General features: G+C 44.6%; 1 protein-coding gene across 7 annotated transcripts in view; it reads left to right on the top strand.

Moving 5' to 3' along the window:
* The window catches only part of ERICH1 (glutamate rich 1), a 190450-nt gene that overhangs the window by 624 nt on the left and 175401 nt on the right, over window positions 1-14425 (top strand). For 3 of the 7 annotated variants that reach the window (XM_073626632.1, XM_073626630.1, XM_073626635.1), the window contains exon 2: window positions 311-476. The exons of 3 other annotated variants lie outside the window; for them this stretch is intronic. Coding sequence is in view for 2 of the 4 variants with exons in the window: in XM_073626630.1 (XP_073482731.1) it covers window positions 467-476 (10 nt within the window). In the remaining 2 variants the exon portion in view is untranslated. Of the gene's footprint in view, window positions 1-310; window positions 477-7624; window positions 7678-14425 lie in introns of all 7 variants that reach the window. One more of the 7 variants, XM_073626633.1, reaches the window with a different exon arrangement.

Below are 14425 nucleotides of genomic sequence, written 5' to 3'. Positions count from 1 at the left end.
AGACAGTAGGCATTCACGGCAATGCACCCACACAGCTGTCAATTTGGGTCCAAATTTACATTAAAGTATTACTAAACCCACAACAGTAACATCAGTCTCTATATATGCAGTAAAGCATGCTTGTTATACTCACTGTGGAACTTAAGGGGTTAATCCTCTGCATTGTTTAAAAAGGCTGTGTGATCCTATCTTTTCTGATCCTCCCCTTCTTTCATAGTCCCCAAACCATCTCCTGCTAGAACAGAGCCTTGGGGGCACTCTGCACATGCTCAATTTGGTGTGTATTGCTAGAGAGTTTTTGTTTTCTTAGGAGGGTGCATGTGATCAGCACAGGGCCAATCAGCACTGTCCAGACAGAGGGTTAGGGGTTCTGCAGCCTCACAGGACAATCAGGGGAGAATGAAAACTACTCCTGCAAGCTTTAACCAGACACCGATAGAAGTCTCAAGACTGCTATATACTGCTGATGAGAAAAGGTATTTAGAAGTTTATATTTACCAAAAGAATTGCATTTCCATGTTCTGTGTACTGTGGGAGACCAGATATAGTGAATGCAGGGTCCTGGGTTTAGTAACACTTTAATGGGATAGGATGCACGGAGCACATGTGGGCAAACATGGTCCTCACACAGGTGTATGCTGTAGTACGCCCCGTGTGAACAAGGCCAATCTGTCAATGATTGCCAGGGCAGGATACTTCATTTACTTGGCTGGAGTTTGAAGGTTAATTTGACCTTTTGGGGGAAAAAAAAAAAGCTTGCACCAATGCACACTTATTAAAGTGGTTATAAACCTCAGACTCAAATCTGAACAAAGCACTTATTTCCAGAGCTGCGCGATTCTGGGAAAAACGAGAATCACAGTTTTTTTCCTTAGAATGAAGATCACGATTCTCGCGGCTTAGGAAGGCCAGTATGGTGGCCTGAATTTATGGGAGGAGCCCGGGGGGTATTTAACCAGCCCGCTCGCCTGTGGCCTTTTTCGGTTTCCTGTGCGCGGTACGTTACGTCGCTAGGCCGACTCTTCCAACTCGTTGGCGTTTGTGAGTTGCACGTTCGAAATTTCAGCGGCTTTCGGTTCCGTTCGCAGTTTCTGAGAGGCTTCCGTTCCCGTTCGTTGTTTTTGTACAGACGTGTCTGGCTCGGCTGTCGCAGGTAGGGTTTCGTTGACATTTCTTCATTTCATGTATCACCATTTGCTAGATACCGTATGTTGCTCAAATCCCGATACGGAACTTACGAGCTCGTGCCTCTATCATTTCTAAAACATTTTTATTCATTTTTATGTACCTCACTCTGATTCGAATCCAGTTGCGTCCACTTCGCACCTGTTTGTCCAGCAGCGTCTCACTTGTTCTTGTCTTATGTTTTATACCATGCTCCACAGTCCTGTTCGTTATCAGTCGCAATTTCGGCACACCGATTCGTGCCTCTGTCATGGCTTATCATTTCAATCATTTCACTCATTTCACCATCATGTACCGCGCTCCGATTCGAATCTAGTCGCATCTGTGATGCACCGATTCGTCCCGGTGTGCCCCAGTTGTTATTTGGCCTCATTTCAGTACATGCTCCAGAGTCCGGTCGTTGTCAGTCGCAGTTTGCGGCTCACCGGTTCGTGCCTCTGTCATGGGAAATCATTTCACTGTCACGTTCCGATTCGAATCCAGTCGCATCCGTGATGCACCGATTCGTTCCGGCGTGCCCCAGTTATTTTTTCGGCTTAATTTCAGTACATGCTCCAGAGTCTGGTTCATTGTCAGTCGCAGTTTGCGGCTCACCGATTCGTGCCTCTGTCATGGGAAATCATTTCACTGTCACGTATCACGTTCCGATTCGAATCCAGTCGCATCCATGATGCAACGATTTGTTCCGGCGTGCCACAGTTATTTTTGGCCACATTTCAGTACATGCTCCAGAGTCCGGTTCGTTGTCAGTCGCAGTCGCGGCATGATCGACTTGTGCCTCTGTCATGGCATGTGCCTCTACCATGACAAATCATTTCATTCATTTCACTCATTTCACTGTCACGTACCGCGCCCCTATTCGAATCCAGTAGCATCCGAGATGCACCGATTCGTCCCGGCGTGCCCCAGTTGTCTTGGCCTCATTTCATTTGTGCTCCACAGTTCGACTCGTCGTTTGTCGCAGTCGAAAAAAAAAAAGGGGGAAAAAAAAATAAAATAAAAGGAAAAAAAAATAGTATAAATAAATAAAATGTTTCGGCCTCATCCAACACCTGCATCAGAGCTTGGTTAGCTGTCAGTCGCAGTCGCGGCATGTCCGATTCGTGCCTCTGTCAGGGCAAACATTTCACTGTTCCATACAGCACTCCAATTCAAATCCAGTCGCATCCGTGATGCACCAATTTGTTCCGGCATGCACTAGTGTTTTTCCTTTTGCCTCATTTCAGTACATGCTTCAGAGTCGGGTTCGCTGTCAGTCGCAGCTGCGGCACGACCGATTCGTGCCTCTGTCATGGCGAAACATTTTCATTCATTTCACTCTAAGGCAAACACTTCATTCATTTCGTTGTCACATGCCGCGCCCCGATTCAAGTCTAGGGCATCCGTCAGGCATCGATTCATCCCAGCAAGCCCCAGTTGGCTTGGCCTCATTGGCGCAGTCATGGCACACCGATTCGTGCCTCTATCATGGCATAAACATTTCACTCATTTTATTTAATTTCATGCACCCGTCGCTTAAACACGTTACAAGTTACTTTTCAAGTCAGGTAGTCAAGCCCTTCACTGTTTGTCATCTGTCCATTTTCCTCTAGGTCAGTCAAGTTAAAAAAAAAAAAAGCCACACCCCATCTTCCTTTAGAAGTTCAGTCATGGTCCCGATTCATTCCTTGAAACCTTCGCCTCACTACTATCCCCCCTCATAGTCACACAATCCGATTCATGTTGGTTTCATTTCATACACTTTACAAACCGATTCATTTCAGGATTCATTGTATACAACATAAGAATGATTCATATCGGTTTAATTTCATACACGCTACAGTTCAATTTAAATCTAGTCGCATCGGTGGCACAGCGATTCATATCGGATCCATATTCATATCCTCCACAGCCCGATTTTATATTGAATTAGTTTTCATACACTCTACAATCGGTTCGTATCAGATTAATTTAATACAACCGATTCGTATCGGATTCATTTCATACACTTTACAACTGATTCATATTGAATTAAATTTCATACACATTCAAGCACAACTTCTTGCAATCATTGCAAGCATGCATCGAATCACAGCTTCTTGCAATCATTGTAAGCACGCATCCAACACTACTTCCCATAATCGTTGCAAGCACGCATCCAAGCATAAACTTCTTGCATTCGTTGCAAGCACACATCGAAACATAACTTATTGCAATCGTTGCAAGCACACATCCAAGCACAACTTCTTGCAATCGTTGCAAGTACGCATCCAAACATAACTTCTTGCAATCGTTGCAAGCACACATCCAAGCATAACTTCCTGCAATCGTTGCTAGTACGCAGCCAAGCATAAACTTCTTGCATTCGTTGCAGGCACACATCGAACCATAACTTCTTCCAATTGTTGCAAGCACACATCCAAACATAACTTCTTGCAATCGTTGCAAGCACACATCCAAGCACAATTTCTTGCAAATCGTTGCAAACACGCATCCAATAATAAACTCCTTGCAAACGTTGCAGGCATGCATTCAAGCATAACTTCTTGCAATCGTTGCAAGTACGCATCCAGTTACAACTTCTTGCAATCATTGCAAGCACACATCCAAGCTTAACTCTTGCAGTCTTGCAAGCACATGCAGTAATACGAACTTTTCACAGTCACTACAAACACATCTCCAGCAACAGGAACTCCCTTGCAATCGTTGCAAGCACACATTCAAGCACAACTCTTACAATCATTACAAGACACGCATCTTAGCATAACTTCTTGCAAACGTTGCAAGCATGCATCCAAGCATAACTTCTTGCAATCATGGCAAGCACGCATCCAGTCACAACTTCTTGCAATTGTTGCATGGACACACCCAAGCATAACTTCTTGCAATTGTTGCTAGCACGCATCCAAACATAACCAAGTATAACTCCTTGCAGTCCATGCAAGCACATGCAGTAATACGGACTTCTCACAGTCACTGCAAACACATCTCCATTGACACTAAATCCCTGGCAATTGTTGCAAGCACATATTTAAGCACAACTCTTGCAATCATTGCAAGGCTCGCATCTTAGCGTGACTTCTTGCAATCAGTACAAACACATTCCCAGTGGCACACAATCAGTCACACATCATTCTTCAGTGGCACTTAATTGGCCAGTTGTCTCCAGTGGCATCTTCATTCGAGCCACTCATCATTTTCTGTATCATTTCTCGCTTAGGTTAGTTGAGTTCAGGTTCCATCCCGCACCAAGTGTCGTATTGCGACACACAGCTGGCTCCTTCTCATAACACTATCCGGCTATACCTAGCCAGCATCCAGCATTTCTTGTCCTTACAGAACCCCAGAGATTCGTACGTGTTTACGGCCCATACAGTAAGATCCCTTCTACGTGGCGTCCAGAGGCATCAGCCCGTAGCTCACGGCAAACACTTGCCCATCACAACTGCCATCTTTAGGGACATGTCAAAAACCTCAGACATTCCCCAGTCTAGTCATTCAAGCAGCCAACTACCTGGCCCTATGTGGTTTTCTATGGCCTAACAAATTCACTTTTACTGGCACTGGCAGCCAGGTACTATGTAGACACCACTTGACTCGCTGGTAAAACCATTATGTCCTTCAGCTAGCAGTCTCTAAAACTCAACAATCCGGAACCAAGGTCTACAATAACCTCTTCTGAACTAACAACTCCACGCAGGCCAGCCTCCCCCTTGACAAGCTGACCCGCATCAGGCCAGTTCCCCAAGACTTCACCCATACACGGGTGTGTACTAAGAAGTAGCTGCAGTCTTTCCTGAGAATGCGGACCTATCAATGTCAGAAGGTTCCGTACCACGTGGATCGGTATATCAATGATTATACCATCTACGTCGCCCTTATCACCCCAGGTAGTGACAGATGCCACAGCCTCCACAGGCATCGCTGCAATTTTTGGCCACCATTGGTGTACAAGCACATGGCCTCTGGAGACACTCCTAAACCCACGGTTTAGCCAGACTTCCTCCCTTTTCAAGCTACACCCGGTCATGGCAGCCGCTCAACTCTAGGGTCTTATCTGGACAGGACAGGCTGTGGCTTTCGCCACCGACATCCGGTCCAAGGCGATCCTCTTCATGAAGCCAGGTCCGCATCGCTCTGTTATGTCCTTCCTGCGCAGGCTGGTGTAATTATCTTGGCAACAGCAGTTTAATGTCCACTGTACGTTCGTTCCAGGCTGCCATCTTCTGGGACATGTCTACTATCTTAGCCAGTTCGCCATTTGGCCTTCTCCCCAGTTTGCTCATACAAGCAGCCATTTACTTAGCCTACTACGGGTTCTGGAGGCCCTGCGAGTTCACCCGCAGCAATCTCGCAGGCCAAGTTCTGTGTAGTTGGCTCGCTGCCAACACCATTTCATCCTCCACCTTGCAGTGTCTAAAACCCAGCAGTCAAGCTCCAGGATAGACATCCATCTCTATAAAATAAACAACGTCCGGTGTCCAGTAACCATACTCGACCGCCTACTGTCACTCCTGCAGGAACACTCAAACTCTAGTCCCCTATTACCTTTTCGGGCAACCTTTGAGTGCCTGCTAGTTCATCAAACACCTGGGGGTTCTTCTACGCAGCTTACACCTCGACCCCAGTCAGTACTCTGGTCACTCTTTAGTATTGGGGCAGCCTTGGCAGCATTTCGACATGGGTCCCAGACCACGTCATTAAGAGACTTAGCAGGTGAAACTCTTCCTACCTCGCCCGGTACGTCCCCACTCCTTAGGTAGAAATGGCACAAGCATTCACCAAACTTGCTCAATAAATAAAGCTAAAACTAATTAAACTACACCCCTACCTGAATGTTTTTGCCCCCTTATTTTGGTATACCGACCATCAGACCAGGGCACACTTCAGGTCCATTTCATGTTGTAAGTCTTATGGTAAGTCTAATTGTTCATATCGGTATCGGCCATAGGGCTTCGACCATAAGTAGAAAGGCCAGTATGGTGGCCTGAATTTATGGGAGGAGCCCGGGGGGTATTTAACCAGCCCGCTCGCCTGTGGTCTTTGTCGGTTTCCTGTGCGCGGTACCCATCCTCCCATTCCCTTTTCAGGGCATTTCTCAAATTCATTTCTCTTCACAAAATATTCATTTCTAATCTAGGGTATGCCCCCTTATTTTGGTATACCGACCATCAGACCAGGGCACACTTCAGGTCCATTTCATGTTGTAAGTCTTATGGTAAGTCTAATTGTTCATATCGGTATCGGCCATAGGGCTTCGACCACATATATTTTTATATATATATATATACACTCCCTTGGGAGCTGCTGGGTGAGATCATACCTTTCTGTTAACTGCATTCCGTTCTTCCACCCCTGCACGAATCACATCAGCAGACAGTTTAGTAACATTTAAACAGAACTTTATTCTTTTGCTTGTAGTGTGATCCATAATCTCCCCGGGAAATATGAGTTGCCTCTCCATCTCTGATTCCTTAGAGTAGCTAAGGCCCTTTCCCTTAGTGAACTGACCGATGTCCCTCTGAAAAGCACCTTGGTATATGGATGTAGGAAGTCCCAGGCCTCACCTGCCCATCTTGCCTCCTTCAATCTTCCCTAGGTCAGTTCAGGAAAGTCCGGATAACATCCCGGTTTACTCCATCCTGTTAGCAGCTATTTCCGCTCCGCATGGCTAGAATCATCCTAGCTGGAAAGTCTGGTCTACTTCTCCCGGAGTTTCTTTTAGTGGATTTAGTGTTGTTGAACCATCCAGCACTGAGGTCTCTGAACCCTCAGACCTTCAGGTTTAGTTCCTGCTATCCAGTGCTGGAGGCCCCCCACACCTCCAGGCCTTCAAGCCTGCACCTTGCTGATTACATCTTTCCTCTCACTCCATCCAAACTTGCCATGCCGAACCACCCAAGAGCATGTGACCCCAGTTTATATGTTTGTCCCGCTCCTGCCCACTCAAATTAATGATTGGTCCAGGGCTGTGCATACAAACTGCCTGTACCCTTGTCTCCAGCCCACCTTCCTTCCAGAACTTTTCACTGGACGGATGTGGTATCTCTCAGGATAGAATGCAGGGGGTCACACCCCCCCTTTTCTACTCTGTCAAGCCTCCCAACCAAATTAACCAACCAACAAACGGGGTAAAGCACTGGCAATTTACCTATCACTTCTCCTAACTAACTAATTAGCACATATATATATATATATATATATATATATATATATATATATATATATATATATATATATATATATATATATATATATATATATATATATAGTTTGGAGGTTCCAAGTAATTTTCTAGCAAAAAATGATTTTACCTTAAAACCGACAAGTGTCAGAAAAAGGTTTAGTCTTTAAGTGATTAATTTCCCTCATTTACAGACCAAAGTTCATTCTTTTGATCTAAAGAACAAAACATTACAATGCTTATGGTTAGGGCTTTCTTTGTTTTGTTTTTTGACAGCTGTCGGCTTGAGCAGAGAACTCTGCATAAAATCGGGAAAATGCTTTAAGATGGTGAGGGGAAAGAATTGTAATCTAGATTCTTAACGATTAATTGTGCAACTCTACTTTCCACTGAATATTTCTTTGCCTCTCTCCAAAGCACTGAGTGCAGTTTCTGTCTGCTTTTTCATTTCTGCAAAGCACTGAGTGGCATTTCTGTCTGCTTCTTCCTTCCTCTATCTGCATGATTCACTTTTGACACGTTTTCCTGACAACAAGAGAAAAAAGGTGACAGGGGAGGGTTCTCCAGCACACAACCTGTGATTGACAGCTACAGCTCTGTTGCTGTGTGAAGAGAGGTATGTCCCTTCCCTGCAATCAGCTCTCAGTGCTCATGTACAGTGTGTAACTGCAGTTTGCCTGCCCCCTGCTTTGTGAGTCTATGAAAAATCAATTTCATATCTGAGTTTTGCAAGGATGTACAGGGCAAATAGCTGCAGGTACAAACTATGTAGGAGGATTTATTTCACCTCTGGGTATATGTGAGGGTTTACAACCACTTTAATTTAAATAGGTGTTTGCATGAGAGCCTGGAAAGCAATGGAGCCGCTCTCAGTGGATCATTCGTTCAGTGCTCTGGCTCCCACAGACCCTCTTTGGCAGTGGCAGATGGAACTTGCAGTATTTTCATTTACAGATTCTTGTGAAAGAACTCGCGAAGCTGACCTTGGCCTTTAAGTGCTTGTAAATCAAGTTTTTTTTTTTTTTTTATCTCTCTGTGACCCCAACCCCCCCTCCCCCCCCTTTTTTATTTTTTTTTTTTTTTTTTTTTTTTTTTTGTGTAACCACTTCAATACCAGCGCTTTCACTCCCTTCCTGCCCGGGCCAAATTTCAGCTTTCAGCACTGTCGTGACAATTGCGTGGTCATGCAACACTGTACACATATAACAATTTCATATTTTTTTTTTCACATAAATAGAACTTTTTTTTGGTGCTAGTCAATCGCCATTAAACTAACAATATAGGGCTCTGTACCTGGAGCAGAAATGTGGCTGTTAGGGAGAAAATTCAGCCACATCAATTAGTAAAAGCAGCACATATTGCACACATTACAGTTGTTAGGCAAGCAGTTTACCCTTTCATTGCCCCTAGATGTTAACCCCTTCCCAGCCAGTGTCATTAGTGCAGTGACAGTGTATAGTATTATCACTGATCACTGTATTAGTGACACTGGTGATGTCAGTGGCTGTTAGTCAGTTAGTGTCAGATTGCTTGTAGCACTGTCACGCTCCCACTTATAAGTCGCAGATCACCGCCATTACTAGTATAAAAATAAATAAAAATGTCAGTATATATACCATTTTTAGACGCTATAACTTTCACGCAAACCAATCGATATACACTTATTGGGATTTTTCTTTTTACCAAAGACATGTAGCAGAATACATTTTGGCCTACACTTATGGAGGAAATATATTTATAATATGTTTCATGGTAAAAATGTATATTTTTTTCAACATTTTCAGTTTTTTTTTCAATATGATAAAATAATAAAAAAAAAAAAACCACCCAGTGGTGATCAAATGGCACCAAAGAAAAACGATTTGTGTGAAAAAAATGATATGAATGTTGTTTGGGTACAGCACTGCATGACGCACAGTTGCCAGTTAAAGTAGCACAGTGCTAAATGGCAAAAAATGGCCTGGTTATGAAGAGGGTAAGTAACATGTGCCGGTCGTGTCCCTCCCTCTCCCTATTATTGGACAGTGAAATGAGAAGCAGCAGACTGATGAGCTCACCTGTCTGCTCTCTCCTACTACCTATGACTCTACACCCTATTATTAACATCTGTTACAAATCCTCATTGATGGAAATGCTATTTCTGTATTTGTACTTTTCTGTACATCTATCTTGAAAAACGTATAAAGAATGCAAAAAAAAAAAAAATACACATTTATTGTAAGGGTTAGAGCATCTAAGAGTGGCAACCACACCCCCTATTTCTTAAATGGGCTTCCGAAGTACAGTGAAAATCTCCTGAATGGTGTCACAGACTGCAATAAAACCATTACTGGTATTTTTTACTTTTCTATCACATTTTACTTTCTATCCAAAAATGAAAAAATTGACAATTATGCAATTCAAATACAGTTACATGGTTTGTAATTTTACGATCTTGTGATCGCATACCTAACCACTAGATCCACGTACATGGAAAGGGGTAGTTCCTCATTTACCCCTCTCCGCCCTATGCCTCCAAGGATTTACGAATGGTCTTTAATGAAGACTATTAGCAGTCTAGAGGTCATCTGGAAAGTTTTAGTTTCTGTACCCCAAGAGGAACTTCATAAGATTTTATTCAGAAATGTGATTTTAAAAGGAACCTGGGTCTGTTAAAGGGGTTGTAAAGGTTTGTTTTATCACCTTAATGCATCCTATGCATTAAGGTGAAAAAACACCTGTCAGTGACCGGCCCCCAAACCCCCCCCCCCCCCATTTTACTTACCTGAACCCTCGAACTTGTCCCACGGGGGGCACGCTGTCTCTCTGCTAGGGGTTCTCGGCTGTTGATTGGATAGATTGATAGCAGTGCAGCCATTGGCTCCCATTGCTGTCAACTCCAATGACGGGCCCACCGGGGGGCGGGGCCGAGTCCTGCATAGACGCCGAATGCTGGACTCAGGAGCACGCCCACAAGGTAACCCCCCCCCGGGAGAGCGCTTCTCCTAGGGGGTTATCTGATGCGGGGAGGAGCCGAGAGAGCCGCCAAGAAGACCAGGTTTGGGGCCACTCTGTGCAAAACAAAATGCACAGTGGAAGTAAGTATTATATGTTTGTTATTTAAAAAAAAAAAAAAAAAGTACCTTTTAGTGTCACTTTAAACCTTAAGTGTAGGTTTACATCTATGCAAGTTGCGGTTGATGTGTTTTTCTGGCACATATTGCGTTTTTGAACACAGGTTTTTGATGTGTTTTGCAGTTTCTTTTTTTTTTGGACTAATAGGAAAGTATGACCGTTCTGTTCATGGAATGTGACTCTGGCACTCAAGTAGCATTAAAGTCGTGTCAGAGTAGTACAGGAACCTTTTATGTGTCCAAAGTCACATGTAAGGGCTGGGGTTAAGGGCTAAATGTTAGGGTTAGCAGTAATGGTTTGGGTTAGTGATAATTTTTAGTATTATTGTCTTAACCCTAACAATTACCGCTCACCCTAACCCCATCCCTAGCATTTAACCCTAGCCCTTAACCATAACTTGCAACTTTGGACCCGCAAAGGTTCCTGCACTAATTTGATTCTACTTGAGTGCCAGAGAGTGTAGAGCTGCATCAAATTCGCACTCCACGAACAGAATTGTCATATACTTTTTTTCCGATTGGCCAAAAAAAAATGCAGGAAAAACGCAATACTTACACTTTTGGTTTGGGTCCATTGAAATCTGTTACAAGCAAAACGCAATCTGCTGTGGGAAAGAAAAGTCCCTGACTCCTCCCAAAAAAACGTACGGACTTAACATACACAGTGAACTAGAACCGTAGGAAAACATGTTAAATTGACTGTAGTGCGATTCTGCAAAATACACTAAGAAACACATAGGTTTGAACCTAGGGTTAGGCTGGGTTCACATGCAGCTCACAGCAGGGGTCCGGTATGGCCCTGTTCTTCATTTCAGGGAGGAATCTGGCCTGAACATTTGGCTGAATTTGGTCCTGAAACGGACCAGAAGACACACAGGACCTCTGTGCAATTCTCTCCGCAGCTGCTCCGGAGAAGTGTGAACTGGCTCCATAGAGCTGGTCACAATCTCCTGTCATGAGCATTAGATGGGGGGAAACCCACATTCAATTCACACTAGTGTGAACCCAGCCTTAAAGAACAATCAGGGTAGAAGGTGCAGTAATTCCACTACAAATATTTTCAAGAAAGGTCTTTTATGGTGTGAGTGTTCTCAAGAATGTTTAGAACACGGTGTCGTGCACATTGAATGACAAAGGTTTCACACGATAACCATATTGCCTGGGCCATTTGATGTCCAGTCGAGAACCCTTACCAATAGAAATTCAGATCTGATTTTCGCCTTTTGGCACATTAGGGCAGAGATAAAAAAATGAGAGCAAACATCTCTCATAATTCCTTATCTTAAAAATGTTCTCTTGACTGCAAACTCCCTAGAAACAGATATCTAATTAGATAAAATAAATGAAAATGGTTTTTCTGTGTCCTAGGTCCACATTGTTATCTCTTAGAGCAGCCATGTCTGTTTTGAAGCAAATGATGATGACCTACATCCCAACTGTTGTCTGGGCACAATTCCATTTCAATCTTGACTGAGACCCTGACTCTGGAATCTAATGTTACTCCGTATCCACAGGTCTTTAATACCTTAGCAGGCAGAGAGCATTAAAACAAAAAAACAGGGCACAGGGCTTGAATAAATTATCTCAGTCCTTTCATAATACCCATTGGAAAGTCAAGAGAATCGGAAAAGCTTTCTACTGAAAGTAACTTGGGAAGTGCACAGGTCTCTCAAAATTATTTTAAGGAACAAACCCATCAGGAACAGAGCAGAACTTAATGGATAGGGTGGAGGCATAAGTCCATTAATGCAATCTTTCTGTAAAGGTATATTGTGGGCAGAAGAAACATTGTGTGCATCAAACTAGGGCTGCAACTAACGATTATTTTCATAATCGATTAGTTGGCCGATTATTGTTTCGATTAATCAGAAAAAAATCACAAAAAAAATATTAATATACCATTTTTTTTTCATTTATTTCAAATAATAATGAAAAAATTGAGTGTTGCACTCAAACTGCATCACAACATAACTACTAAAGTAAATTCCTCATTCATTACTGACAGTGCAGTGAGGGGGCTGGCCCTGAATGGGAGAGGGGAGGGAGAGGTCTGTGTATTCCTCAAACTGACACCAATGATGGGGCACTATTCCCCCCCCTCAGAAACACCAATGATGGGGCACTATCCCCCCCCAGACACCAATGATGGGGCACTATTCCCCCCCTCCCAGGAACACCAATGATGGGGCACTATTCCCTCCAGGAACACCAGTGATGGGTCACTATTCCCCTCCCCCCCCCCAGGCACACCAGTGATGGGGCACCATTACTCCCAGGAACAACAGTGATGGGGCAATATCCCCCCCCCCCATAAACACCAATGATGGGTCACTATTACCCCCCCTCAGAAACACCAATGATGGGGCACTATCCCCCCCCCAGACACCAATGATGGGGCACTATTCCCCCCCTCCCAGGAACACCAATGATGGGGCACTATTCCCTCCAGGAACACCAGTGATGGGTCACTATTCCCCTCCCCCCCAGGCACACCAGTGATGGGGCACCATTACTCCCAGGAACAACAGTGATGGGGCAATATCCCCCCCCCCATAAACACCAATGATGGGTCACTATTCCCCCCCCTCAGAAACACCAATGATGGGGCACTATCCCCCCCCCCAGACACCAATGATGGGGCACTATTCCCCCCCTCCCAGGAACACCAATGATGGGGCACTATTCCCTCCAGGAACACCAGTGATGGGTCACTATTCCCCTCCCCCCCCCCCAGGCACACCAGTGATGGGGCACCATTACTCCCAGGAACAACAGTGATGGGGCAATATCCCCCCCCCATAAACACCAATGATGGGTCACTATTCCCCCCCCCTCAGAAACACCAATGATGGGGCACTACCCCCCCCCCCCCAGAAACACCAATTATGGGGCACTACCCCCCCCCCAGAAACACCAATTATGGGGCACTATCCCCCCCCCCAGAAACACCAATGATGGGGCACTATCCCCCCCCCAGAATCACCAATGATGGGGCACTATCCCCCCCCCCCCAGAATCACCAATGATGGGGCACTATCCCCCCCCCCAGGAACACCAATGCTGGGGCACTAATCCCCTCCCCCCCTTCCTCACAGATATACCAAAATTAATGTTTTGCCAAGTTCACTGTATTAAAGTAAGCTGCTACCTTATATGGCAACTCGGTGCTCACGGCTGCTTCTCTCCTCTCCTCTCCTCTCTCTCTCTTCCCCTCGAGGCAGCGGGCGGGGCTGAGAATACCCCGCTGACATCAGCGAGGAGGAGAGAGGCGGACGTGCCAGGTCACATGAGTGCCACTATGAGAACACAGTGGCGCTGGCTTGTACACAGAGGATTGCATGGGACTTGGGTGGAGGCGGGACTGGTAGGGAGGAAGGTGCGTGCTGTTAGCAGACCAACTAATCAATAATGAAAATCGTTGTCGTCGATTAATCGTTTCAGCCCTGCATCAAACCATTTTCATTGTTTTTCTTTTCTGAATCTGAGGGAATTGGCTAATTGTTCATATGTCTTCATCCAGAACTGCAGGACAAAGCCTTTTTCCTTGAGACCTTCTTCCCAAAATAAAAAAAAAAATCGGAACGTTTTTTCCCTAAGGTTAAAAAAAAAAAGGAAGCAGTAACAGTATCATGTCATACACAAAACCATAATACCCATACCATAATAAACACTTTTACATGGCGGCTCTTCATTTTATCTGTACCCCAACTATCCTTTTCTGTATGTATGAAGCTTTCAAACTCCTACAGAGAAGTGAATAAAATTATATGTATATTTTTAATTACTTTTGCACCCAACCTTCGGTAATGTATTGTTGGAGTGGCATTATTTATGCCAGGGTAATTGAAAAGCTGTGAAATAGGCAGCCGTGCTCTGTAACCGCTCTAGTAATGCACCTGTCATATCTGATCTAACAGAAGCAAGCCATGCTGAAGGGAGACAGCCTTGTAACAGAGTATCCAGG

The sequence above is a fragment of the Aquarana catesbeiana genome, linkage group LG04, assembly GCF_042186555.1.
Source record: "Aquarana catesbeiana isolate 2022-GZ linkage group LG04, ASM4218655v1, whole genome shotgun sequence".
NCBI classification, from domain to species: Eukaryota; Metazoa; Chordata; class Amphibia; order Anura; family Ranidae; genus Aquarana; species Aquarana catesbeiana.
The sequence above is the reverse complement of the archived record's forward strand: the minus strand, read 5'-3'. Positions and strand labels throughout refer to the sequence as shown.